A 27540-nucleotide genomic window follows, 5' to 3' on the forward strand; every position below is an offset into this window, starting at 1 on the left:
GCAATGCCGCTGGTGGCGAGAACAGCTCTGACCTCACGGTAAAACCGTCTCGAGTACTGGGAACTGGAGTTCGGGCGTGCGTGAGGAAAACTGCGAGAGAACAAGATCCGGAGCCCATGGCGCTTGAGGACAGAGCTGGCACGGAACAGTCCCGCCACGGGCGGCTGGGCCTGGTGCGCGCGGGTCAGGCCACACAGGCTGCAGCCAGCCCGGGCGAGGCAGGACCTCCTCACGTGCGCCTGGGACCGGCCGTCAGCCCCACCTGCAGCTCCGCGCCCGGCTCTGATGGTCGCTACTCGCCGGGATTCGCTCAGAGAGGCTTCTCCACTGAAAGGCGAATCCTCACCTTTGTACACACACACCTTCTGGATCCAGGAGAGCGGGTTCGCCTTCATCAGCGCGTACGGGATGCTGATCACGTGCATCCGGTTCAGCACGCTCTGCGGGCGACAGGCAGGCTTGGGCCCGGGCCGCCGCGAGGCCCGACGGCAGCCGTGCGCCTGTCACGGCGTGCTGCACCTCGGACGCCTGGCCGAGGGCCTCGGCGCGCCCGGGGGCCCCGTGCCCGGCACTCACCGTCAGCACTGCGTGCCACAGGCCTGCGTCCCTTTTGAAGTCCAGCACGTTTGTTAACGTCTCGGCTGAAAACAGACAGAGGGTGAAACCGCTGGCTGAGCCTCCGCACAGGGCGCGCGCTTCCAGAGGAGGTGGCATCGGCGCATCGAACACCGAGACTCTGGCAGCCGCAGCGCCTCCCGATGCCGCGCGCCAGTCCGTCGGTGACCCCGGTCTCTGTTCAAGTTACTGGGAGAACGTAAGGCGGACGGCCGCACAGTGCGGGGTCGCGGCAGAGGACGGCGCTGACCATCACGGTGAGAACCGGAAACAGCCTGCGGCGAAGCCGCTGTGAGGCTGCGCCCCGGCGGTCAGACGTGGGGCGGTCACGGGCGCTCGCTCCTCACCCACGTCCCCCGGCCCCCACTTCCCACGCCCGAGGCCGGCACCCTGCACCTTCGGGCAGCGGCACAGGCCGCTCGAGCGGCGCCCCTCAGAGAGGCCGCTCCTGGCCCTTTCCTTCAGAGGCGTGACTGCGGGACCGGGCTCCAGGCTCAGCGCAGGAGACTGGGCCCGCCCCAGCGCGCCCCCCGGCAGGTGCTGGGGGGCAGGGCGGGGGGCGTGTGCCAGGAGTGCTGCTGTGCGCAGGCCCCGGAGGCCGGGCCCCGGCCACAGGTGCCGGGGTGAGGCTGGGCCGGCCTGAGAATGGAAAGCTGCGGGACTCGACCTGATAGACGCGGCTTTTAAATGATCGCGCCGGCATGCGGAGCGACGTAAAACCCCTTTCGAATCTGCTGGCGTCTTGGGCTGGGCCGCGCCCACCCAGCACCGAGCACCTGTGACTGCAGCACCCAGACATGCCGCATGGTTTGCTTGTGCGTCTTGAGTATCGTAACGGGGAGAAAACCGCCACGTGTCCGTCTGTAGGGTTTTTTGAGTAAGTTCGACATCGGGCGTTTGGCAGGGAATGGGGGCCACCAAGAGCTAGCCGGTGACCAGAGTTCGCGTGTGCATCTGAGCACTGACAGCTGAAGGCCCGACCACAGGTGCACGGGGCGTGGCAGAACATGTCCCCCACACGTCCGCTCCACCTCTTAGCTGGAGACGCGCGGCCCGTCTCTCAGCTCTGCCCTGGGGGCAACGGCCCTGCAGCCACGACCTGGGGGGGCACGGACGCCCCCTGGAAGCGATGCACGCCTGAACTGGCAGCGCGGGGCCTGGGGGGCCGCCGGGTGGCCCGCACCCTCGTGCATCGCGAGCAGAGCCACAGCGGCCGCCCCGTCCGGCTGGAGGGGCCCCGCGCGCCTTACCTTCCACGTAGCCGCACGCCTGCGTCAGAGCCCGGCACTGGGCCAGCAGGGATGCGTGGGACACCGTGACCCCCACAGTGCTGCCTTCTTTGCTGGTTTTGTACTGCAAGAGGCCAAGGAGAAAGGGGCGTCAGGCGATGGTTCTGGAGGCCGGCGGGTTTCAGGACGAGCTGCCGGCATGTCCCGCCCCGTGTGCTTCCCGTCGCCCGGAGCGAGCCCTCAGGGGAAGCGCTCAGGTGAGGGGCGCCTCCTGGGCGGGTGCTGAGGGCAGCGGCGCAGCCTGGGAGCCAGTGCGGGAACCAGCTGGGGGGGGGGGCACCCGGCGGGGCCTGGGGAGTCGCCACAAGGCTCGCTACTCCTGCGGCGAAGCTAAGAGAAGCTTTAGCCAGTGACGGAGGCACAAACGGGCCTCTCCGTTCCGCACTGCGGGGACGGGGGTCACCTCGATGTAGGCGGTCGTGGGCCCTGCCTCCCGGGCCAGTGGCTGCCAGTCCTTGGGCGGCTTCGTCAGGTGCTTCCCGTCGATCACCAGCCAGGCCAGGGGAGGCCAACCTGCCAGGGCGCAGAGCGGGGACAGGGCAGAGGGGTGCGGTCAGCTCGCTCTCTCCCCCGCCGGGCCTGCCGTCCACACGCGGTGCGAGCCCCACCGAGTCCCGACCCCACTCGGCCTGCACCAAGCGCCCGGTGGACAGCGGAGGCCAGACCTGAGCCCGGCCGGCCGTGACACCCCCGTAGGAGGCGCTCGGCCTGGGCGGGTTGACCGCTGGGGGTGCCGGGGACACCACGGCAGGGAGGATGTGGCTGCCCGTGCCGGGGACCCACCTCTGAAGGCCGCCACCTCCCCGGTCTGCGCCTTGGGCAGGCCCTTCTGACAGGCGTCCGTGGTCAGGGCCAGGGCGACGCCGCAGCTGCCCAGCAGAAACCCCACCTGCTGGCTGCCAGCGTCCTGCGGGAGACAGGGGCGCGTCGCCCAGGGCTGCCCTGCGGGCCCACGCGCGGAAAGCAGGGCACTTCTTTTCACCCCTCGTAAAACTTCTAGAACAATCCAATCCTATACGCTTTGTTTTCGTGAGAATAAAACAATCGTTTTAAATTTAAAAAATATTTTTGTAGCAAAAAGTGAAGTTTAGATAATGGGGAAATTTCTCACTTTTTTCTTGCAAATGACATTTAGCATTTTAATAAACTCCAAGAAACAACAGCATTGTAATTTCCACTTGATTTACATTAGAAACAGACTGACCTGGGGAGGTCTGGCCTTGAGCAACACTAATTATTTCCACCCGGAAATGCACTTTTGGGGGTCCCTCAGTAAACTTGCTCCACTTCCCTTTGTAAGCCTGACCGATTTCTGGTTTTCTCTAAGGGTCCGTGGATTTGACTATCTGTCATCACACGCGATCCATCTAGATGTACTGGCTTCATCTGCAAACGCTGCGTTTGAGATCTCCGAGTATCTGCTGCTGGCGACCCGCACGCAGACGCGTGACCGCCGCCTGGTCTGCGACTCGAGCGTTTTCCCCCCCAGTCGGGCCGCCGCTCTGCGCGTGCGACGCGATGGCTCCCAGCGCGCGGGAGGCCCTGACCTCCGCCGTCGGTCAGCAACAGACACTGCTCGTTCTGTGTGCTGAGCTCACACGCGAGGAAACGTCTGTCCCGAAACCGAAAGCTGTCACTGAGAGGCCAGCTCTGATACACCACAGAAACGTTCTCTTTATCCCCAAGGAATGAAACTCATTACCAATGAACGTAAAGTTTTGACAAAAAGTTTAACAAAATCTTATCAAATCCCAAATTCTACTCATTAGAGGAAAAGATGCTCGGCTGTTCTGAGTGGCCCCTTCTCACCAGCGGGAGCCGAGAGGAAGGGGACCCTGCAGCCGGCCTGCGCCGCGGACGGTTCCCGCGGACGTGGAGGGCCCCACCGAACTGGCGAGCCGGCTGCAGAAGCGAAGCCCGCGGGGCCCAGGCCCGGCCCAGCCGCGCTACCTTTCGTGTGAGCGGGACTTCGATGGGGACCGGGACCAGCTCTGCCAGGAGACACCCGTAAAACGCAACCATGAACATCACGGGGTCACTATTCGGAAACACCAGCGCCACCTACAACGGCACAGAGACACACCATGAGGTCTGCTTGTGAGCGGCTGTGGCGCCTCGACGCTCAGAACAGCTGCTGATTGCTCGGAATTGAGACATTTCAGATCATCTTACAGCTTTTCGAGTGTAGTTCGGAAATGAAATTTGGGGGCTAATTCTTGGTCCTTAAATTTCCTCCACCGTGCAGCTCCTAACAGTTTTTAGGTTGAGGCCTTCACTCCCTCCACGTACAACAGAGCAGTGTTAAGCCGCTGGCTTGAAGGCCTCCCGCACGGGTCCGGCCGGGGGTGGGTCCGGCCGGGGGTGGGTCCGGCTCTGCCCGCTCTGACTGTCGGGGCAGCAGCAACTTGGGAAGGAAGAGAGGGGCTGTCGCCCACCACCCATGAGCCCAGGTGACAAACACCTAGGCCACCATGAAAAGTGGACAAGGGATCGAGCTACATCTGGAATCACTTCCGAAAGAAGTCCTAGTTCCGAAGCAGCAGCTGACAGACCTTCGTCCACGGGGGGGGGGGAGGGGGGGGTGCACACGGCTCCGAGGCCCGGCAGTGGCTTCCTCCCCCTGGGTCCCCCCTCCCCGCCCACCTGCTCGCAGGCTACCAGTGTAAATTACATGTTCTATTTTATCTCACATTTCTATTTTCATTAAATTCTTTATAAAACACAGAATTTAAAATGGCAAAACAAAACATACCGATGAAAAGTAATGCCCCATGCCCTGCCCTTCCCCACTCCCCAAGGCGAACACGTTACACATTTTACATCTTCCTTTTGTTATTTCCTCTCACGTTTTTAAATGTTACGCCTACGTTGCTTGTTTTTTAAAATATATTTAGGTACCAACTTTACTTCTTGTTATTGTAGATGATTATTTATTTAGCCTTTACTCCTCTTCTTTCACTCCTTCCGATTTCCATTTCTTATAATAATCTGGTTCATTCAAGAGCTCTGCATGGGGTAAGACTCTGGTGAGCCCCGAACAGAGTGATTGGTGTGTCTGAAATTGCAGTGAGGAGTCGGACAGCATCTGAGCAGGCCGTTACCAAAGGGCCCTGGACACAAACCAGTGGGCACCGGATAACCCTGCACTTCGTAAGACAAGATCTGAGGTGTAACGATAAACCTGTGAACAGGCTTCCAGCAAGTTTGTTGAAACGGGCAAAGCTCTCCTTTGAAAGCTGTTGACAGTGGCCGTCCCAGAATTGAGGGTTACAGCCTTGGGACTAGATGTTTGGTATGGAAAATACGCTTCAGAGAATTCATTACAAACGAATTCTTTGTTTGCTTTCACAAGCATGTTCTCACGAGAGGATGAACCTGCCACCCATCTCTTATCGTGAACTCACTACAATTCTGTCAATCGTCACAATTAGTTTGGATTCTCTCCCAAGTCGGGAAGATTTCTGGAAGTCTTGTCCCTGCAAGTATTTTTTTCAGGAAAATAAACTAGCGATTCTCGGATTCGCTTTGACGCACAGACTGGATCGGGGGTTCCTAGAACCCGCCAGAGCCCCGCGGCCCGCAAGCGTCGCCCTCGGGCTGCTTGCGCACGCACAGCCAGCGGCACCGCCCCTTCCCTGCTGACGGGAGGGCTGACGGTGACGGCCGCCGGCGTCCCCACCTCTCCGCCCCTGTGCAGCGCGGCCCGTGCATGCAGGAGGCCCGGCCACCACCAACCAGTCAGGTGCGCTCAGAAGCTCTACCAGCTGCTGCCCAGCTCCCCGCCCCGGGGGCGTCCGCCTCCGGGGCCTGCCTGGGCTGCTGGCTGGTGACCAGGCCCCACCCACTGACTTGGCTGAAGCACCTGCTCTGGGACTTCCCGAGAGCGAGCTCCGGTCTTGCGTGTCCAAGGACATGCCGCATGCCAGCCTCACGTCCGCCGGCCCGGGACAGCACACAGGTGAAGCCGGGCGCCCTTGGCTCTGCCCAAGCCCCCAGCCCCGCCACCCTGCCCCCCGCCGCACCCCGCGTGGGGCCACCACGTGCAGGTCCCCCCCGCGCCCCTCCCGGGCGTCCTGCCGTATTGGGGGCACCCTCTCTTCTCCTTTCCCTTCCCGGAACTCCTGCTGGTCAGCTCTCGGGCCTTCTGGGTCAAGTCTCATTTCCACACCATTCTTCCTTCCTACCATCTGCCTCTGGGTCTGTCCTACTGGCGTATTTTACTGAATCGATGGAGCGATACTTTCCGCATTGCTCTCTAGGAGCATTAATGCTCGTTTTCTGAATCTCTGTTTTCTGCGCCTGGCTTCCCCCCAAGTCTGCTCGTTGCTCTCCCCCTCCTCTTTCCTCCCTTTCATTTCTCTGCCCCTTGCTTGTCTCCTGTCCTGGAAGTTTCCCGCTGACTTACAGAGAGCGAGGTGCTGACAGGGGCCTGAAACTCTGTCACTTGTCGGCTCATCTCGCTGCTCGGCATCTGACGGCGGCAGCCCCGCTCACGGGGGCGCCCCGGGTCCGCTGGGGAGCGCGCTCACCGTCGCCGTGCCCTCCTGCTTCCCGCCTTGGACCTCCCGGCAGCCCTGGGCGCCCCCGTCGGCCATCTGCCCGGAGCGGCGCTGGCCGGCAGCACCCGCCGCACGACACCACTGACCGCCGCCCGCGGCAGCCCGGGCAGCAGCCAGCGCCGCACGTGCCGGCCGAGCCCTTGAAATGTGGCGTGTGCGGCCGAGGAACTAAATATTTCGTTTTACTTACTTTTGGTTAATTTAAAAAGCCTCGTGTAGCTGCTGCCGACCGGGGCAGCACAGGACGAGGAACTAAGCCTCCGGCCTGCTGTGCAGGTGGGGGACGGGCCGGCAGCAGAGCAGGGCTGCCTGGCCACACGGAACAGGGACAGAGGGACCGAAAGCACTCAAAACTTCAAGACGGGGTCAACGTTTCCTCACAAAACTTAACGTTTTGGAAATTAAACATTTAGTAAGATCTGATGGTGATACTTTTGTTAAAATCAACGTATACGAAGTCAAAGAGAAAAGGAGAAGAGTCAGCGGAGAAGCACCGAGGGAGATAAAGCACCATCGCCACGACCCTTCCGCTCAGCGCTTTCCACGCCGACCCGTGCGGACGCCGACGCCGGAGCAGCGCAGCTGCGGGGTCTCCGTGCGCCCCCCCCCAGGGAGGGTGCGTTCTAGTTACTTACTCTGTCTCCAGGTTTAAGTAGTGGTTCACTCTTACTAGCCAGTCTATTAAGCAGAGTGTAAGCTAGCTTTAAACTCCGACTCCAAAGTTTGCCTAAAATAAAATAAAAACACTAAGCAACGTAAAACTCAAGAGATGAACAATTCACGTTTCACCCGGGCGTCACCCCACCCCGCAACGCGCCCCCCTCCTCTACCACTGGGAGATCGGGCTTCCCAGCACGGAACTGTTCTGCACCATGCTGTAACGAACATCACGGTTCTCTCTTAAAAAACAACAGATTTGCTTTTCTTAACACAGAAACACAGGGTTTCATTACAGGAAATTTAGAATACAGGACGGCCAGCATTCTTCCTGTCACGTATGTGTGCACGTGGCACACGTGTGCGCAATTTCCTAGAAGTGAGACCATACGTCACCCTGCTTTTTTCAATTAACGCTGCACTGTGAATGTATCTCCGCGTCCTTAACTACGTGTCTGAACAGCAGATTTCATTTACAAGTTGTTCATTACCTATTTTCAGCTCCATGAAGTTTACACAAACATTTTTGCTCATTCCTGCTTCCTAGTTATGTTGACTACGATAATGTGGTAGTGTGTATTATAAATAACAAAAATAAAAAATTAAAAAAACAGACCACGGCTGTAACTTTTCTAAAACCGCTGAAAGACAACATTCCATAGATTCGAGAGGCCTTGTGGACCCAAGCAGGCAAATTTCAAAGAACAGCCACCTAACTAGCACGACAGGACAGACGCAAGCCAAAGAAAGAGTTTTAAAAGGCAGTCAGGGCAAAGACGCACTGGCATCCAAGGCGCAACTACGGTCGAGCGTCCGACTTCTCAAACGCCGCACGGTGCCCTCAGAGAGCTGAGGGCCGCGGACGCCCACCATCGAAGACGAAGACGGGGCTCACCGCGAACAGCCCAGCGCCCAGGCCTCCTCGCCCGCGGGCCGCCACTGGGGCGAACACTGCGCGGGGAGTTTGCGGGCCGCGAGGCCAGGCCGCAGCGGCAAGCGGGGTGGCAGTGAGGGGCCGGCCAGCGAGGAAAGGGCCGAGTCTGACTGCCGACTTGAAAACGGTGGTGGGGCGCTCGCCTGACGGCTGCGGATGCTCGACAGGGAGGACGCGAGAGTGAGGCGGGCCTTCGAGAAGCAGCAGAGACCTCCGGGCACGAGTAAGACCCGTGAGCGGATCGGAGCACACCTGTCACGGGGGTCAGTGCTGAGCAGAAGCACAAGGCCCCGTCCCACCCTGGCGCGTCGGGGAGGTTCCGGGCACAGCACCCTCGACCTGGAAGCTGCACTTGACAGACAGACGGGGCCCTCGCAGGTGGGCCGTGAGCCCCTCCCGGAGGGTCGCAGCAGCCTCCCCGAGGGGCAGACGTGACCCCACTTAGCGACACAGCGCAGGTAAACCCAGACTGGTTAAAAAGGCAAGGTGTCGCGGCCAAGTCGGGCTTATTCTAGGGACGAGGGACCGCTTAACGCTTGCACATTAAGTAATTCATCAAATTAGTGAATTTGATGGTGGAAGGGAGAGAAACCACATGATCCTCTCAGCAGAGAAGAAAATGATCAGATGTCATTCAATGCCCAGTGCCGATCCACGATGGAAAATTTTAGTTAACTGAAGAGAACTCCCTTAATCGGAGTTCAGCAAACACTGCTGGCGACTGGGGGGCCACCGCTCCGCGGCGCTGGGCGCTCCAGCCTGTGCAGGGACGCAAGACGGGGGGCAAAAGGCTCAGTGTCGGAAGGGCCGGCGGGTCAGCCCTGCCCGCAGGGCACGCAGGGCACGCAGGGGCTAGCTGTTCACTGACAAGCCGAGTCGGCAGGATCGCTGGACACAGGGTCACCCACCACCTGACAGGTCAGCTGCGCCTCTCCGCAAGCGGCAAGCGGGCACCCACCACGATGAGCACAGACAATGCAGGCGCTCGAGCCCTCCGTGCGCAAAGGAAAGCGTCACTACGAGAAGTCAGAGAAGGCCGTAAAGCGGGGGAAACGTTCCAGTTACGATTCAGTTCCCTTCAGATGGATCCACAGGGTCCATGCAGTGCCCATCGATAGCCCAGCAGGATGTTCCTGGAAACTGGCGAGCTGGTCTGCAAGTTCATGTGGAGTGCAAAGGGCCGAGGACGCTCGTGGAGATCTTAGGGCCCATCCTGGGGCTGGAGGCCCCCCAACCAGACGCGAGGCCCACAGGGCGGCCACCGATCAGGGGCGCAGACGGCACACTCAGCCGAAACAGAACGAGCCCACGAACAAAGGCTCAGGCGCGTTTTCCGGCTGCTGCAGGACAGAGCGGCCCCGCACACGAACCACGCAGCACCACAGCACGGGCACGTGAAGTGTGAAACCCGTGTGCAGAAGACAAGGAGGGAGAACATCTCTGCGACCTGGGGTCTGCAGACTTCCTAAACAGGACGTGTGGCACCGTGACAAAGGAAACGCAGCTACACCGGGCTCGTTAGTAAGACTGCCTCTACGCGAAGCCACACGCGCGGAGTCTCGGAAGGCTGCCCAAAGGCGGGAGACGCCGCCGCCGCGGAACGGGCGTCCAGAGACGCGCACCCGAGCGTGGGAAGGACGGCGCTCGGACAGAAGCGGCTCAGGGAGGGAGCGCACCCCGCAGGCACAGCGGCGTGTCACGGCCACACCCGACGGGCCGCGCCACAGCCTGACCCGACAGCACGCGGGCCGCGGCGGATGCCGGCGGGGGCCATGCAGCCCCGGGGAGGCACACGGCTCTGGGCGGAGTGCACATGCTGCGGCCGCTTTGGGGAGCTGCCGGACCCGGCAGACGGACCCGGCCAGGGTCCCGCCCCATGAGAACGTCCCTGACAGCACGGTGCGCGACAGCCTGAGGCGGGGACCCCCGGGCGCCCAACCGGCCCCCGCGCGGTCCCGACGGCGTCGGCGGCTGGCGAGGCGGCGTGCCCGTGTGGCGGGGGGTGCGTGCTGCAGCGGACGCGCGGGCCTGGGGCCCGGGGGCGACTCGCTGCCGAGCTGCGTGCGGGTCGCAGGAGTGTGCTCGCTGTGTGAACACGACTGTTACATAGAAACACAACATGGAACCAAAGGGTGCCAAACGCAGAAAATAGGTGCTGTGTGAGTCCCTCTGCACCAAACTGAACCCCGCTGTGTCAGAAACGCAGGTCTGGCCGCGAAGCCCTGGGAGCCGAGCGGTGGCCCGCCACTGTCGGGCGGGGGCGGGGCCCTGGGGCGCGGCGCGGCCCCGCGAGACGGCCGCGTGGGACGCCCGGGGCCGGCGCGTCTGCGTCGTGGGCCACGCAGCACCAGCGCCCACCCCCCTTCTGGCGACACTTGCCGTAGGTGAGGGTGCAGACGGCCTTCCCGGCTGTGTCCAGGGCGGTGAGACAGGGGGCTTTGGGCTGCGCCGTGCCCCAGCGCTGCAGGGCGGCCAGCAGCGAGGGCGGCCAGGCTGTGCCCGCCGTCAGAGGCTCCCCCGTCAGCAGCTCCGTCGGGCTCCCCTCCGGCTTCGGCTGATTTGGATCCGGTGGCTGAGCTGGAATCAGAACCGGAACCGGACATCAGCGCCGCACGTGCCACGCCCACGCTGCCGCCTGTGTCCTGATTTTGTCTTTTTTTTAACGCCATCTATGAAAAGGTTGCGATGACGTTTTGATTCCGTTATTATGGCAGTCACAGACCAACCGAAGGACAGATGGAGATTCAGCCACGAATAACGACAGACCCTGGTGACCACGACCCCGCGTGACGAACCCCGGGGCAGCGGCAGTGGTGGCCAGGCCTCCGCGGGGTACGGCCGGCCCTGAGGACGCCCGAGCAGCAGGCGTGGGTCTCCGCTTACAAAGGGCGCAAGCGAGCGCGTCACGCCAGTCTGTGCATCTGAAAAAACCGCCGCTGTGACGTGCACGTTCCTTTCTCCTAAGGAGCTAAAGTTCTGGAAAGGGGCCAAAACGATGCCGAAAGTACGATACTATAAAGTCATGGGAGGAGCCGTTCAGCTCTGGAGTTGAACTAAAAGTTTTCCTAATGTAAGTAAAAGGAAACCTCAGACGTTCTTGATGAAGCACCAACCGCGGTCCAGGAGGGGCGGAGAGCACGGGAAACCGGCCGCCTGCGCACAGCGGGCCGGCCCGCAGCCACTCGCCCGGCGCTGACCTCAGGGCCGCACGCAGGCCAGAGGCCGCGGCCAGGGCAGCCGCCCCAGTGTGTCAGGAGGCCAGCGCGACGAGCCCCGTGGGGCGCATGCCGGCCTCGCCTGCAACGCCGGGCCACCCCGCCGACGCCCGCGGGCCCGCGCTGAGGACGCCCACCTTCCAGCAGCCCCTCGCCGTCGTCCACGAAGAACTCCGTGAGCGGAGGCCGCTTCGGCCGCTTCAGGGTGTCCAGGAGCTGCTGGATTTTGGAGGACACTCTGCTGTTCACAGGGACACCTGTCAGGGGAGAGGGGTGCTGAGGCCAGGACACGCCGCGCCCCTGGAGCGAGGGACCCGCAAACGAGGTCACACGACTGGCTGCACGAACGCGAAACCCAGATGCGGCCGTCACGCCAGCCCGAGGCAGACCGGCCCCCGCGGGAAACAAGCCTGTTCCTCCCCAAGTTTTCACCACTTTATCGTTTTTTTCCCTTTTTTCATAAATATGCCACTTATGTTAAGATATGAATTTACGACTGTTATTTTTAAATGAATTAATAAACATTTAAAAAAAATCTTTAGTTTTATTTTCTAATACGATAGCTACCAAGAGATGCTATGCACCCAAAATGAAAGCTCTTCCGCGTCCTTAGTAATCACTGAGAAGCACTGTTCTAGGAGATGTCGCATCAGCAAAAAGACGGAGGAGAGCGACTCTGCCCTCAGACGACCCGTCTGCCAGTGAAACAAGTGCACACACGGAGGGAGCTGGAGCGCCACGGCGAGGAGCCAGGAGGCCCGAGCCCCCCGCGGCCCGCTGCCCGCCCGCCCTCCAGCACAGGGCCAGACCACGCGCACGGGCTGCGTCTGCGGCCACGTCCCTTCGGGCCCGTCGCCTGCGGGCGCAAAGCCCACCCGGGGCTGCGCACGCGAGGGTCTCGGCTCACGCTCCCACGGGCACCCAGCACCTGAGGACCCGAGGCGGCGCTGGGGCGCGGCTGCAGACACAGCCGAGCGCGAGCCGCGAGGGTGACCGCTCGGACACCGTGGTACCGCGACTGCCTAGACTCCGGCACAACCCTGTCGGCGAGTGGCACGTGACACTTAAGCTGCATCTGGTGGCAGGCTTTACAGTGGCAAGTGGCTCGACGGACTTCTAACGCACACCTGCGTCTGGCGGCATCTGAGCTGCACGGTTATTGCACTACATGCTACAATGTAAGGATAATAAAGTGCACAATGAGCGTAATGTGCTTGGATCATCCCCAAACCATCCCCTCCTCGCCCCCAGCAGGGTCCGTGGACAAACGGTCTCCCAAGAAACCGGCCCCCGCTGCCGAGAAGGCTGGGGCGCCGTTCCCGGGCACGGGCGCTCGGGGAGGGCGTGGCTGTGCGTGAGCGGACACACTGCCCTCGAGCCTCGCGAGGCTTCCTCGTGACTCGGCACCGGGCTCCCTGGCTGGAATCCACCGGAATGTCGCGTGCGGATGCTGAGACGCCACCCCCCGCCCCCCGAGGCGGCGTGGCCGCGTCCCCCGTCACCCGGAGCGCCATCGGGCTGCCCCGGCACGTCCTCGGTGCTGCAGGGAGGTGCGAGGCGGCACACGGCGCCCGCGCGTCCCGACCAGGACGGCGTTCACTGCGACGGCCGCGGAGCCGCTCTCCGACTCCGCACGCCAGCCTCACGCGGCAGGCGAGCCCTGGCGCCCTGTGCGTCTGTCGCCTCCCGAGCCGGCCAGCCGGCGCCCATCGTCCGCCCCTGCGTCTGTCCACCCCACGCCTGTCTGCCCACCTGCCCTGCGCCGTCTTCAGGGAGGACGCGCGATGGCTCTTTTCTCACTGGTTGTCAGTCATCGTGGTTCTTAACTACCTGAGGCACCAACGGGCTCACAGCGGGCCGGAAGGGCCCCGTGCGAGCGGACGTGTGACAGCCTCACGTTCCACTGTGAGCGGCCTCGGTCACCCGACGCCCCCACCCGCCCTGGAGTCACGCGGCTCCCCACGCGGGCCCGCCGCCCTGGGCGGGAGGCAAGCGCAGACCTGGACCTGCTCGCCAGCTGTCTCACTGCTGCCGCCGCTGCCTCGTTTCTTTCCACACACAGAGCCGAGAAAGCGCGCTGTGCACACACCCGCTATGCGCACAGGCACACGCACACCTGCACGGCCAGACACGCGTGTGCAGACCGGTGCCCGCAGACACACACTCCCGCGCTGGGAACTGCAGGCCACGCCAGCACCGCCATGCCCGGGCCTGCCCGCGCGGCTCTCCCCGGCCTCCGGACGCCCCTCTTCCAGGGAGAACCGCGCTCTCCACACCAACGCCCCTGTGTATGCCCGCCCACAGCCCAGACCGACCGACCCGCTGACAGGCGTCCGAAGCTGTGTGCTGAGCCTCCTGCCCGCCTCGTCCAGGCTGAGGGCCTGGGCCACCTGGGCCGCCGCGGCTCCCCGCCGACACCAGCTCCGTCCCCACCGCCCTCTCGAGTGGTGCTGCCTGGAAACAGTCCTACTCACTTCCGCTTGACTTCAGTTTCAGGGTTTTGACCTCTCCCCACCCTCTCCGTTTGGGACAGGCAGGACGCGGACCGACCTCTGAACATGGGAACTACGGTCACGCGCGCTGAGCAGGCCCCCCGGGGGCGGCCGCTGCGCAGCAGGTGCACTCGCCCGCGGCTGGGCGCACAGCCCACCGGGCCCGGGCTGGGCTAGCGGGCTGCCCGAGAAGCCAGCTCTATGCGCCAAAAAATCCATTTAACCAAAACTACGACAAAAATTTTCAGAAATTTAAGTAAAAAAGGGAACTTCCTCGAGCTGATGAGGAGCATCTACGGAAGCCCAGAGCGGCCATCACAACGAGAAATGAGAGGGCGGGCGCGTCCCCGGCCTGGGAGCGCGGCGGCTGTGTCCACCGGCGCGGCCGGGGCCCGGACAGCGCGGGGAGGCAGGGGGCCCACGACGGGGCCACGCGCCCGAGCGCGGGCTTGACGAATCGACCAAAATGCTGCCGGACTAACGGAAGGGCAACATGAAAAAGCAATGCGTCTCTAGAAACCAGCAACAAACGATGGGAAAAAAATTGAAATACCATTTATAATGGCATCAAAAACATATTTTGGGATGATTTTAACAAAATGTGTGTGATGCTGTGCTAAAAACTGTTTATAAGTGGTAAATAAATGGAGAGCTATCCTGCATTTATCGGCTGAAGTATGTAATATCGGTAACATGCCAATTCTCCCCAAATTGATCTAGGGAGCCAATGAAATACCAATCAAAATCCAGCAGGAATTTTGGTAAAAATTATCAAACTGATTTTAAAATACATATTACAATGCAAAGGAGCTGGAACAGCGAAAGCAAAATTTGAAATGCAAAGCAGAACCGAAGCCAAACTACACGACTTCGAGATTGGTGGCGAAACCACAGTGGGGGTGAGAGCACGGAACGAGGCCCCCCACGTGGCTGCGGCTGCTCAGCACGGACGCCGGGACTCGGTGGGGTGGGGTGGTCTGCATGGCACGGGATCCCGGGACAGCTGGGTGTCCACATGCGGAAAAGCTTTGATTCATGCCACAATTAACTCGGACAGACCACATGCCTCGACGTAACACCTCAAACTGTGACATGCTTGGAGAAAATATAGAAGAAACCTTTATGACCTCAAGTTAGAAAACTACACCTTAGACATGACACAAAAGTTGGCTCTATAAAAGAAAATGTGGTAAACTGGGCGTCACCTAAATTTTTAAATCCTACTCCTTGAAAGGCACTGATGACACAGAAGAGAGCGAAAGAGAACGAAAACCCCGAGCCACAGACGGGGAGGGGACATAAACTCACAGACCGGCTAGGAATCGGCAGCTGGGGCACGAAGAACTCCCGAATCGCGAGAACGCGACACACCGCAACGACGGGCACGCTCCGCGAGCGGACTCTCCGGAGGGGGCCAGCGGGCGGCCGACGGCGCGGGGGGCGGTGCCGCCACCAGTCGCCAGCGTGGTGCACGCGACACCAGGGGACCCTCTCCGCGCCTGTCTGGGCGCCTGCGACTGAACGCGCCGACGGCCCCCGCTGCCGGCAAGGGTGTGGAGGGACTGGAACGCTCACGGACCGCGGGGGGGGCCTGAGGCGGGGGGCGCTGTCTGCGGAAGCGACATACAAGCCCACGGCGAGGGCCGGCCATCCCACGCCTGGGCGTCGCCCCCAGAGCGGGGCCCGGCCGCACGCAGACCTGCGCGAGGACGTGCCGGCAGCTACAGTGCCAGCCCCAAACCAGGCGGCCTCTGCACACGCTGCTGGGTGGGCGGGCGGCCCGGGCGGACCCCTGTCAGCGGAGGGCTGAGCTCTGACACCGCGAGACCGTGAACCTCAGCACGGCAGCAGCAGGAACCAGACAGTAAATGCTCCGTGGCTCCACGTACGTAAAATTCTAGGAAGTGCACACTTATCTGAACGCCGGTGTTGCCCGGGAGCAGAGCGAAAGGGCGGGCGGGAGGCCCCACGGGGCACGGGGCTTTTGGGGGGCCATGTCCGGATGCTCCCACAAACTGGTACGATCACACAACTTAAATACGTGTAGTTGATTATGTGCCAATTATACCTCGCCCAACCTCTTAAGTTTTCTTACTATGTAGAGTAATAAATCAAATTTAAACACCCCTCTACCCGGTGGAAACCCTGCTTCAGGTTGACGCGGTATTTTCCTTTTGCAGCAGGACAAGGAGCTAAAAGGCTCCGACAGGACGTGACCTTCTGAGTAGGGGGCTCAAAATGCACGTTCAGGCCTCAGATCTGAGACCCTCTGGAGTTTCCTGCAGTTCAAATCTGGTCACTGGGGGAAATACGGTTTTGATAAAAGACACTGGAAACCACAGCGACCAGGAGCGTGGGGCGGGCGCCCGCGGCCACGCCCATCGCGGCCCGTGCGGAGGTGCGGGAGGAGGTGCGGGTGGAGCCGCGGGAGGGCCGCGCCCCGCAGAGACCTGCCGCCAGCGGCCACACCGCGTCCACAGGCGAAGCCCCCCAGGCCCGCCCCTTCCCCAGGGCACTGTGGATCCCACCCCCGCGACTGCGACCGCCCGCAGTCTGCGGGTCTGCGGCTCCTGCTCCCCGGCCCCGCTGGGCCCACCGCGCGGTGCTCCGCGCCGCCACGCGCATGGCTCTCGGCCACACGTGGACCTGACGCGCCCCGGCGTCTGCGGCGAAGGCGCAGAGGCATGCTCACCGCCCGCGGTCTCTGGCAGGCTCCCGCTGTGGCCGCGCGGGGCGGCTCTCCCGGTGGCCGGCTGCAGACGTGGACGCTCGCAGCGCGAATGCTGAGCGAGGCCCGTGGTGACATCGGGAGGGGCCGGGTGCAGATCTGCTTGAAACAAACCCAAAATAAAAGAGGCCGTTAATTCCAGACTATGAAGTTGTGGTTTAAACCCCCTTCAACTCGAGTTGCACGGGCCGAGCACCACGCCGGGACTGTGTCCCTGGTTCACCACGGCACATGGGCCCTGGGAACTCTCGGCTCCCGGACACGACGTGCCACCCGGGGCGCCGGCTGCTCCACCCTCAGAGGACCCAGCCCAGGACCACGCCAGCAGAGCCTGGCGCGAGGGGACCGCCTGCCCCAGGGCCTGAGGAGGTGTCACTCAGAAACCTCCCTCGATGAAGCAGGAACGCATTTTAAACCAACTGTTATGGGAACATTTCTGACTTCTATAAGCCACCCCCACGCCTCCAAGACCGCGTCCGAGATCCTGAAGACGGAGACCTTTGCAGCTTCACAGGATAAACCCGCAGAGATAAAAATGACCCTGAGGGTCAGCTCGACACACCTCACTCCTGAGAGGCAACCACCGAGTTCTCAGAACGGAATGAGTTAGTGTCCTATTTAAAGGCAGACGAGCCGGACACCGATGTCTGAGGCCCCCCACCATGCCGGAGCCTCTCTGTGCTGGACGTCACCGCCACCAACGAGCCCACGGGCGGGACGGCGCCGCGTCTGCACGAGGACCAGAAGCCGCCCTCCCGCGACACTGGCGGCAGACACCTGTCCGCCGCGGCATCGGGGGCAGCCCGTCAGCGGCAATCCGCGATCGGTTTTACCTCCTAAAGCACGATCCTGCCGTCGCAGCACGGTAACATCTAAACTCATTAAACTCTGACTAAGAATTTTTTAAGCATGTAGAAAGATGAAATTACACGGAAGCAAAGCGCACACCACGTATGCAGCAGAAAGCACCATGCGAACAAACCTCGCTGCAACGACAGAGGTTTCGCAGCCTCGAACAAGCTGGATGTGGATGGGATTAGCATCTTAAAGTATGCCGAGCATAAAGGTCTTCCAGTTTAAAAAGAAATCTCCCCACCCTTCCAAGTCTAGCAAAAGGAATAAATGATTTTACCAGTATTTGTGAAAAAGGGCACGAACAGTGATCTTAACTGGAAGCACTTTCAAAACACGTGTAAAAATACGCTGCACTCGAAAACGAAGCCTCGTGAGCAGAAGCGCCGCTTGTGAAGGCATCGACGTCTGTGTTCAGAGGCTTTCTGCATGTGACTTCCACGATCCAAAAACAACACAGATTCTTAAACTACCTTCGCCTGGTAGTGTCAGCCTCGAATTGGTTCCCTAAATAATCCAGTTCCTCTGAAGCTCTTTCCTCAACCCAACTGAAAAATTCCTGGTGTCAGAGACTCAGACAAAGGAGGGTTTTATAGTAGAGAAGGAAAGTGAGTCTTTTCGAAGTCCCCAGTTGAAGCCTGTGCGCCCGCAAATGCCTAACGGACGGAGCCCCGGGGCTGCAGGGCCCCGCCGGCCACCAGGGCGCGCGCGCCATTCAGGGCCACGGCCACGCGACACACGAGCACAGCGGCGGCCCCCGCGCCTGTGCCCGTGGCCAGCTCGCCACGCTCAGTGCGTGGCCTGTCCCGCCGGCTGCCCTGGCTGCCCGGCCAGAGGCACCGAGATGTGCCCGTGGAGGCCGGGTGGACGCGGGCTTCAGCCACAGAACACTCGACCACCGCCCAGTCCAGCCGCGTGACCGGGCTTTGACGTGCCGCTGCCAGCCCGCCGTGACCGCCCACCGGGGCTCCCCGCGGCACCCCGCAGCCGACGGCGCAGGAGCCAGCACGTCACCCCAGGCCCGTCTTCCCGCCACAGTGGCGGCGGCGGGAGCCTACGGGCCTCCCCGTGCGAGGAGCTCGTGCAAGGGTGTCCGGGCGCCGCGTGCCAGCTCCGCACGGCCGGCTACGCCACTGTCCGTGTTTAAAAGACGAGAGTCTAACCGACGAGACGTTCGCGATTTTTCCTTTGAACAGGGCTGGATGACTCGGAAAGATCCACGGCCCTGTGACCGGTTTTGATGGACATCTCTTCAGGGCGAGGGCTGTTTAACCTGGCTCGCAGGGGGAGAAGGCCGGGCGGCTGCAGTCCCGGCCCCACCCGGGCCAGCCAGCCACAGGGACAGCTGCCGGACCCAGAGGTGGGGACAATGTCGAGGCTGCGGGCCAAGGGCACCCAACAGGAGCGAGTGCAGCCACGTCTGAGTGACCGTCCACCCGCGCCGGTCCCCCGGGCCAGCCCTGCCCTCCGGAGCAGGACGGGGCGCACGTCGCCAGACACCGTGCCCTCGTCGGCATCCCTGGGGGAGGCCGCACACCACGGGCCTGCGACGGCCAGACCCCAGCCGCAGCAGCAACCGCCTCTGTGACCGAGCAGACGACCGGTGGGCCCTGACGCGCGGGGGGCCCTGGTGCAGGGCCGCGGCGGCCGGTACTGACCTCCATGGCCGAGGGCCGCGGGGCCTGCGAGCGCGCCGGCCAGTCTCCCTCCCGGCTGAGACGACGCGGACGACGCGGAGGACGAGGTGGACGAGCCCGGGCTGAGCCGGGGTCCCCGGCCGGGGCGGCTCTGCGGTGCGGCGGCGGCCGGCCGCCCGGGGCGCTGCACGGGGCCCTCGTCTTCTGAGGCCGACGACGTGTCTGTGGTTGAAACATGACGACAGCGTGAGGCAGTGTGGGCGCCAGGAGCCGGGGTTCCGCACGGGCACCCAGCCTGCGCCACGGCGCCCGGTGCCCACACCGGGCTGGGGGTCGTCTCAGAGGTGGCCGTCCATCTGCAGGGGCCTGCGCGGCCCTCGGCCACTGTCCAAGGCGCCCCACCTGCGAGCTGGCTATCAGAGGGACCCGCCTTCAGGCACAGGGCCCAGGGCGAGGACGGCACGGCCCACCTCCCGACATGGTCCCTAATATAAAGGGACCCAAGCACTGAGCCCCATAGCACCCTCACGCACGGAACACCCCAAGGGGAAGCCAAGCCCCCCCGAGTGTGGTGGCTGTGGGGCCACAGCTCTGGCGTCCTCGCAGGGAGCAGCACCCCCCCCAGACACCCCCTCGGTCACAGAGCGAGCCGGGAGCCGCGTCGTCTGGTCAGCAGCCAGTGCGCTCTACCGCGGGACTCACCACTGTGTCGACGCTCTTTAAAAACGGGGAAGTGTCCACAGTTGTGTTTAGTAGGAAGAGTAATTTGGCAGCTGTTTCTAGGTGTTTTTGGCAGTGTAAACTTTTCCTGAAGCAGGGTAAGCATCACCCAGACCACTAAGTCTCCCTGTGAATGTGGTGGCTTCTGGTCACCAGGTCTGTGACCCAAGTGAGACGCCCGGCCTCGGAGGGGTGCTGCAGGCAGTCTGGCCGGGGCCTGGGGCGTGAGGCCGGTGCCAGGAAACCCCACGCGGGGTGTCCCGGGGGCACGGCAGCCACAGCAGCAAACCCGAGCCCCTCCGGGCAGCGTCTGCACCCCCGCCTGAGGCCTGCGGACCACCCAGCAAGGGCCAGTTCACGAGGTGAAAATCGTGCGAAGCCCTGAGCCCGAGGAGCCTGCCCACTCTAGGGTCTTCCCCTCACCAGAAGGCGCACACACACGGCACCTCGGTGCACACACGAAAGCCCACACCGAAGCCGGGGGGACGGCCGTGCTGTGTGGGCACGGACCCCGGGTGAGGCCGCCGCACTCAGACACGCGCCTCCCTCTCCGATTTTTCCAGATCTTTCCTACGGGCCAGGACCTGCCGCCGCGACAGGAAACGACGGCGTGACAGCGGTGTGTGGGACGCCCCGTCGGCCCGCCCGGCGCGGCCACTGTACCTGGTGGGGTGCAGGTTTCCACAGACGGATGCGCGAGAGCAGAGCGTCTTTTCGAAGGCAGAGGCACCTTCCTCTCTTTATATTTGGCCAGGGCTGCTTGCACGGCTTCCGTGTGGACATCTACGTAGAAAGAGCGGCAGTGACAACACCCCCTGCAACGCCGGTCATTGGGGAGCAAAGCCAGGCGCCCGCCGCTCGCTGCCGTCACGGGCCGTGAAAGGGGCTCGTGCTCGGCCCGTGCCCGCACGTCACATCGGGCCTGGACGTCCCTGAACGTTCCCGTTCGCACGCGTGACTCCGGAGCCATCCAGACGCGTTCACGGGGAGAACGCAAGGCCAAGTGAAGAAGAAGCCGCACTGAACGTCGGGTGGAGCGGGTGGACGTGGACGTGCCCCCCGCGGCACGCGCTCCAAGCAGCCCCGGGGCGGTGGCCGGAGCCCCCCGGGAACCCCGGGGACGGAGGGGCCTGCGCAGTGCGCACTCCGTGCAGCGCCCCTGCTGGCGGCCGCGAGCACCCCGTCCCGTGGTGGCGTTCGGGCAGCACGTGGGGCAGAGCACAGGGAGACAGCGTGACAGTGACCCTGCGTCTCCTGGGAGCCGAGGTGCTCGCGAGGGGGACAGCGGGGGGGGCAGCGCGGGTCGCAGACGTGAAGCGTCGCCCTGCGGGCCTGGACCCCGACGGGAAGGCTGGTGCGTGCCGGCCGCCTGTCCGCTGACGATGCTGCGGGCACGGCCAGCCCAGCACGCAGACGGGGGTCCTGGCGCGACACCCCACTGAGAGGGCCCTCAGACGTGCCCGTGCCGGGGGGAGCCTGCAGCGCCTTGTCCCGCCAGCGGCAAGGGCAGCACCCGCGATCCCGCCAGCGAGCCTAACGTGACGGCGTTCCCAGCGGCGAGTGGGACGGTGTGACCGCCAAGCAGGGCGAAGACGCCCCGGACAGCGAAGGCAGCCCGGAGACAGGGCCAGAGGACGCGAGGGAGGGGCGGAGGCGGCCAGCGGGACGGCGACCCAGCCGGGCCTCCGGCGGGGCGTCGGCGTGCGGGGGCGCGGGGGGCGCGCCCCGGCCCTGCGGCCCCGCACAGCGCACGGACAAGAGGCGCTCCGCACCGAGGCATCACGGCGTCCGACGGAGGGTGACAGAATCGGTTCCAGGGCTCTCTCTTCTCTGCCGCCGTCTCAGAACCAGACACAGAACGGTCCAGAAGTAAAAACCTGCCCAGCGTCAGCACAGCAGAGCTCCACACCCGCGGCCCCGAGAAGCGCGACGAAGCTGCAGACACGCGGCGAGCACGGCAGGGGACTCGCCCCGAGCCGGCGGCAGAGACGGCGGCGCACGTGCCGGACGACGACAGGCCGACAGGGCAAGCTCCGGCCAAGCGCCCGCCGCCGGGAGCGAGGTTCTCCGCAGAGAGACGGCCGCGGCACCAGGACGGGCGTCCAGAAAAAGCTGCGCGTGCGCGGCTGCTGTGGGGCGAAGGGGCAGAGGAGGGGTGCGCGCCACACGCTTGCCGCCCACCTGCGACAGGCCAGCTCCGGCCTGCGCCCTGGCCTCAAGCCACTGTTAGCGAGAGGGGCCATGCGCCTGAAGGGGAGGCCCCCAGACGATGGGACCCCGAGAACACACGGGTGAGGGGCTCCGAGCCCTCGGGGAGACAGAGTTCTTAGTGGCACGAGCAGCGGTGGCACCCGTTAAAGAAATCGGAAAGTTGGACTTAGTTAGAATTAGAAACTTATGCTCGTCCGAAACCACGGTGAGAGCGCGAGTACAAGGGCGAGCCTCGGGGAAAGCACTGGCGGACCGCGCTCACGACGAGGGCCGCGTGCTCAGGAAGCGGCATCAGAGCTGGGATGCGGCTCCTGGGGGCAGAGCGTGGCGCGGTGGGTGGGTGGGGGTGGGGGGGCTCCCGCGCGCCCCGCTCACAGGCCACGCGCACGGGCGGAGTGTCTGCCCCGCGCCTCGCTGGAGCCGGCGGGCGGCGCGTGCCGGGGCCGTCTCGGGCGGAGTTCAGGTGGCCCTGACCTGTCTTCCAACTCGGTGCGGCCCTGTGCAGTGTGTGTGTCGTGTACGGCACCTGAAGTCAAACTACGACCAGTGTGACAGTTCTCAACGTGTATGTGAAACGGACGAGAAGTTACCTCATCGGAAATTTGTCCCTCCCTTGTTGACGTAACCTTTAACATCTCAATGTTCCTTTAAGCTATTCTTAAAACGAAATGGCCATTTCTTTCTCTCTGCTGAAAGCTTTTCTTTATAAAAAAGGCTTATCCAAACAGCTTAAACATAAAGGAAACACAGCTGTGACGGTGAAAGAGTTGTTGAGCAGGTGAAATAGGGTGCTTGAAAGTTATCGCTACATAATCGAAAACTGAAAACATGAAAATTCTCAAAAGGTGTTCTGATCACTCAAATAAAGTGCCAAGTGACAAATTTAACTACGCGTAAAAAGCACCAACGAAGTGGCAGAAATCTAACTAGAAGGACGGCGCCCGATGTAGGGAAGGAAAAGCCCCCGACTTAGGGAAGGAAAAGCTCCAGACCACCCGCAGTCACGAGCTCAGGCTGTGGACGCCGGACCCGGGCGGCCCAGGCAGGGAGCGTGGGCAGTGGCTCCGGGTGCTGGGGGCCCGTGAGGGTGGGGTTTCTCCTGAGAACCACGATGACGTGATAAATTGCGCTCCAGGGAAGGTGACTTCAGCGGGAGTTGGGCAGGGGAAACCGCCCGGGGCCCGAGTGGCCGCCGCGTCCCTACCTGACCGGAAGCGCTCGCCCCGGGAGCCGGCGGGCCGCGGCTTCTGCGGCTGGGGCACCGCGGACATGCCTCGTGGGGGCCCGGGCGTCCTGGGCTCTGCCTGGAGCGGGGGGTCCACTCCTGAAACACAATTTTAGGGGGACGTCTTGTGGGAACCCTCTGCTTTTCCAGTTGTGGACAGCCCCATCTCGCGCAGCCCCAACGAACGTAACACAGTGCCCTGAGTACGCGCCCCTGGGCGCCCGCCGCCCGGGGCCGGGAGGTCAGGGTGAACATGGGTGCCCACGTCCAGCTCTCTCCCTACAGCGTCCCCCGGCACCACGCGCAGAAAGGCCTCAGGAAGGCCCCCGAGCGCGGCCCCGCAGCCCGGCGTCCGCGGTGTCAGCGAACTCGGGGAGAAGCGCCCACGGCGCGAGCACGGGCTGCCGCACGGGCCGGCACAGCGGGAGCGAGGGCGGAGGGCGGGGCTCAGGCCTCGGGCCCACTGCCTCGGCCGCGACAGGCTCGCTGTCCCCACACCCGGCAGGCGGACGGCGCGCCACGCACCCGGGCCCATGGCGCTCGTGTCCACGGCCCTCGGGACACCGTGGCGAGTGAAGGGACGGGGACGAGTGCCCAGGGCCGTTAAACAGAACCCTTGGGGCGCCCCAGGCCTTGCTCCTGGCATTTGGCAGGGACGCTAACCAAGCCTTGGGCGGTGCTTCAGCAGAAGAATCAAAATGCCACCAAAAGAGCTAGCGAGACCCCAGCCGCACCGGCCCCTGCGGCCGTGATGACCCACCCGCGACCCTGCCCGGCAGTGACGGCCCAACGGGCACACCGGAGCAGGAGTGGCGCCGTGCGACCGCCAGGGCCAGTCACGGAAGGCGGCGCCGCTCTCGCCTGGCTCTCCGGGGCGACAGGCTGAGAGGACGGAGGCGGGCGGAGGCTGCTGTCTGCGCCCCCCGGCACTGGCACCGCGGCTGTGACGAGGGAGCGCCCCGCGCGCTCGGGCTCTGCGGAAGGGCGCGGTGGCCTGAGCCCGGGCCGCCCGCAGGTCCGTGGGCAGAGCAGAAGCCACAGGCTCATGCAGATGTGCCTGACGCACATCCGGGGAGCGGTCACGTGGCCCTGGACCGGGAACCCCTCTGGAACTGACGTCTAGTTCTCCGGAATTCGAGCATCTCTGCACCCGCATGTGCACACGCATGTGCACACGCATACAGTGACATGGATGCTCCTGGCTTTGTTGCGCCGTGACTCCTGGTGGAGCTGGCGACGCACAGACTCCGGCGCCGGGGTTACCGCTGGGCGGGGTGCCGGCTGACGCCCCTGCGCGTGGATGACCCGACGCTTACAACCCGAGTGTGGTCCTCAAGACAGATCCAGTCACTCGACAAGACACAAAACCCAGGATGACGTTACCGGATAAAAGAGCAGGTGCATTTTTCATCTTAACAGATATCGAGATATCTTTCCAAAAAGGTGACAGCAGTTCGCACTCCCACGGGCAGCACAGGGAAGTGCCATTTCCCCACATCCTGTCAGCACCGAACGTCTGGATAAAAAGCTTTAGAACTCTGCCAGTCTGACAGGAAACGATCCGCTTGCGTGTGCAGACCCTGCCGGAGGGAGTGGGGCGTGTGACGCCTGCCGCCCACGGGAACTTGTCTTGACTTTCTCTTCTTCCTACCCAGCTAACGAGCCTCGCGCTGGGCTGGGGACAGGACCCCGCACTGCATACGCCTCCCGGAGCTCGGCCGGGCTGGTGGCGGCTTGGTGGTCCCGCGGGGAACCGATTGCGCCCCTTTTTCTCTTCCTTTCTGACTCCTAGCTCTATCTTGTAACCCCCACTCGAAGGTTATTTGAGTGTTCTCCTGAACTTCATGGCACCTGTACCTACAACGCGTTCGGAGCTGCGACCCCGCAGTTCGCGTGCCGCGCGGCAGAGGCAGCCGGTCCCAGCTGCGGCCTCCCCGCCTCCCACCCACACGCCTGGGCCCTCCCGCTGTGCCGACTGCGCGGACACTATCGGGTTTACCTCCTGAAGGCCAGCTCTTTCTCCCTAGCATTCTTTTTCAAAATGTACGAGCTACTCAGAAGTTTTCTCCTTCACATGGGTCGTTATTTCTAGCCCCAGCTCAGGGTGGCGGGATCGGCTGCTGGTGTTCAGGCTGGACTGCGTTTTCACATATTAACTTGGAAACTGCCACTTTTATGATATTTTTTTTCCATTGAGGAAACTGGCGTTTCTTCTATTTTAGGGTCTCTGTTATTTTCTTTCAAATAGATTTTATGACCCTGATAGAAGTTCTGTGGCTTTCTAGCTAGATGTATTAATAAGCAGTTGAGCGTTTATGGCCCTTATAAATGTGAGTTTTTTCCATTAACAGAAAGACTGCCAGAGAAAAGCTATCGATTCGTGTATATCTGTCTCAGAGCAAGCGCCGAACTTCATCCTAATAAGAAGTCGCCTGGGTCCTCAAAGCACAAAGCGACGGCGTCCGTCAGTGGAGACGCCGTCTCCGCCCCCCGCGGTGCCGCACTGCAGTGGCTCCGAGGGGGCAGGGCGAGCACCCCCGTCTCGCCCTGCTGGGGATCGAAACGCTGCAGGAGGTGACCGCTGAGGGTGACGGCCAGGAGGAGGAGGTCCACAAGTGGGCTGTCACGTTTCCGTCGCTTCCTTCGAGTCTAATCTTGCTCAGAGTGTGTTTTGTCATTCTGGATGAATGAATGTCAGCATATGAGAAGCCTCGTCACCATTCTTTACGCTGGTGACTGTAAAATATGTCCTACCGATACAGGCAGCGTAAACCGCATGTTCGGTTTAAGAATTCCTGCACAGAAGGCAACGGGACCACTGCGCTGGTTAAAAACAAACCCTCGGGTGCCTTGGAGCCCCCCGGCCCCCAGTCTCCCTCCACGAGGACACAGCACCCGACTCCCTGTCTTGCTTTAACCAGCCAGGCGAGGGCTCCTCGCGGTGCGGCGGGGTGCGTGGCCGCAGCCGTCTCGCGCCCCGTGTGTGGGGGACGCGCTCTGGCTGACGCAGGCGGCCTCCGGCTGGTGTTCGCGCCGCGGGCAGGACATGACGCGCTCCCACGCACAGGTGCAAACACAGGAGGCTCTCGAGGGCACGCGGGGGAGGCACTGCAGGAGGGGTGCTGGTCACCTGACCCCCTCCCAGCTGCTGACAGGTAACGCTACCTCCCCACGCTCCCTGGAGCCCCCTGCGTTTCTCTGCTGACTGCGGAGTGAGCATGCACGGTCCGCTCGCTGGCGGTCGGGGCGCCCTCAGGTCTCCAGCCCATGTGTCTACTGGGCTCTTTAGAAAATCACGCTGGGAGACTTCCTCTCACTTCATCTCTCACTACCAGCCATATTTCGAGCGCCGAGGAGCTCCAGGCGGCGCGGGCCTGCACACGGGGGACGCTGTGGGCACAGAGCACCTCGGTGACCACAGGAGGCACCAGGCCCGGTGCTGCTCCCCCAGCCGTCACAGCGCTCTCCTTGCTCTGGCTTGCTGCCAGCCTCCTCGTGACTTCTAAGAAAAAGGAACTCCTGAATTGAGCGTGGTCCAATTTACCGTCTTTTCCTTTGTGGTCGCTGCTGGCCGGGGCCTGGGTGACCCGAGCAGCCCTTCCTGTCCCGAGATGGTGCCTGCCGAGCGTCGGAGGTGCTATCGCCTGCGCCTCGCACGCCAGGCCGGCCACGCACCTGGAAGTGGTGTCTGGGTCCCACCTCGTGTGTCTTTCGCATGGACCAGCATCGGGCCGGCACCACGACCTGCCTAAGCCAAGTCCCCGGCCCGTCACACCTGCGGCTGGGCTCCACGTCCTGCTCTGCCACCCCAGCCGTCTGCCCCGTGCCGCATCATGCACAGACCGACAGCGTGAGGTTCTCGCCTCATGTCCCGGCAGGCGGAGCCCCCTTGACACTTTAAATTTGCATATAAATTTTAGAATTAGCTTATTAAATTCTACATACACTCACATAAAATCCGTGGGAACGATGAATGTGCTGACTCGACAGGCCAATCTCAGGTGGGGACAACGGACACCTTTACAGTATTTGCTGCAAACCTACGTGAGGCTGTTCCTTACCATAATCGTGAAAGTAATCGTGTTCTGTAGCCATCAAAATAAAATAACTCCTGTTTGGGGATGAGACCTATTCCAACCAGAGCTGTAAATTACGATCTATGCCTTCGGATTTTATTCACTATCACACAGATCACGTGCCCAGTCTTTCTTCATAAAATAGGAAACATGCCAGTGTTAAGCTGTCAAGTCAATTTTGAATCAGGGTCCAGGAGACAAGGTAGCTGCTCCGAAGCGCGAGCATGTTGGCCTTACCCTGAGCCAGCGGCAGGTAGCACGCAAGCAGCTTTGCCTTCTTCTTCTCGTACCCTTTTTGGGTGATGTCACCTAAAACGACAATAAAAAAAA

The 27540-nt window shown here is 62.5% G+C and overlaps 1 protein-coding gene across 10 annotated transcripts in view; it reads right to left on the reverse strand.

The window, feature by feature from the left end:
• Window positions 1-27540, reverse strand: part of DIP2A (disco interacting protein 2 homolog A) — a 62038-nt gene that overhangs the window by 26171 nt on the left and 8327 nt on the right. For 5 of the 10 annotated variants that reach the window (XR_004956158.1, XM_036238078.1, XM_036238079.1 and 2 more), the window contains exons 2-15: window positions 27448-27519; window positions 23114-23233; window positions 20362-20481; window positions 19000-19200; window positions 16454-16588; window positions 11407-11526; window positions 10434-10631; window positions 7099-7190; window positions 3855-3965; window positions 2688-2811; window positions 2308-2417; window positions 1866-1968; window positions 577-641; window positions 347-440 (exon numbers count right to left, since the gene is read on the reverse strand). Coding sequence is in view for 9 of the 10 variants with exons in the window: in XM_036238078.1 (XP_036093971.1) it covers window positions 347-440; window positions 577-641; window positions 1866-1968; window positions 2308-2417; window positions 2688-2811; window positions 3855-3965; window positions 7099-7190; window positions 10434-10631; window positions 11407-11526; window positions 16454-16588; window positions 19000-19200; window positions 20362-20481; window positions 23114-23233; window positions 27448-27519 (1665 nt within the window). In the remaining variant the exon portion in view is untranslated. Of the gene's footprint in view, window positions 1-346; window positions 441-576; window positions 642-1865; window positions 1969-2307; window positions 2418-2687; window positions 2812-3854; window positions 3966-7098; window positions 7191-10433; window positions 10632-11406; window positions 11527-16453; window positions 16589-18999; window positions 19201-20361; window positions 20482-23113; window positions 23234-27195; window positions 27520-27540 lie in introns of all 10 variants that reach the window. The other 5 variants (XM_036238080.1, XM_036238081.1, XM_036238082.1 and 2 more) reach the window with 5 other exon arrangements.

Source organism: Rousettus aegyptiacus, unplaced genomic scaffold, assembly GCF_014176215.1.
Source record: "Rousettus aegyptiacus isolate mRouAeg1 unplaced genomic scaffold, mRouAeg1.p scaffold_m13_p_20, whole genome shotgun sequence".
NCBI lineage: Eukaryota > Metazoa > Chordata > Mammalia > Chiroptera > Pteropodidae > Rousettus > Rousettus aegyptiacus.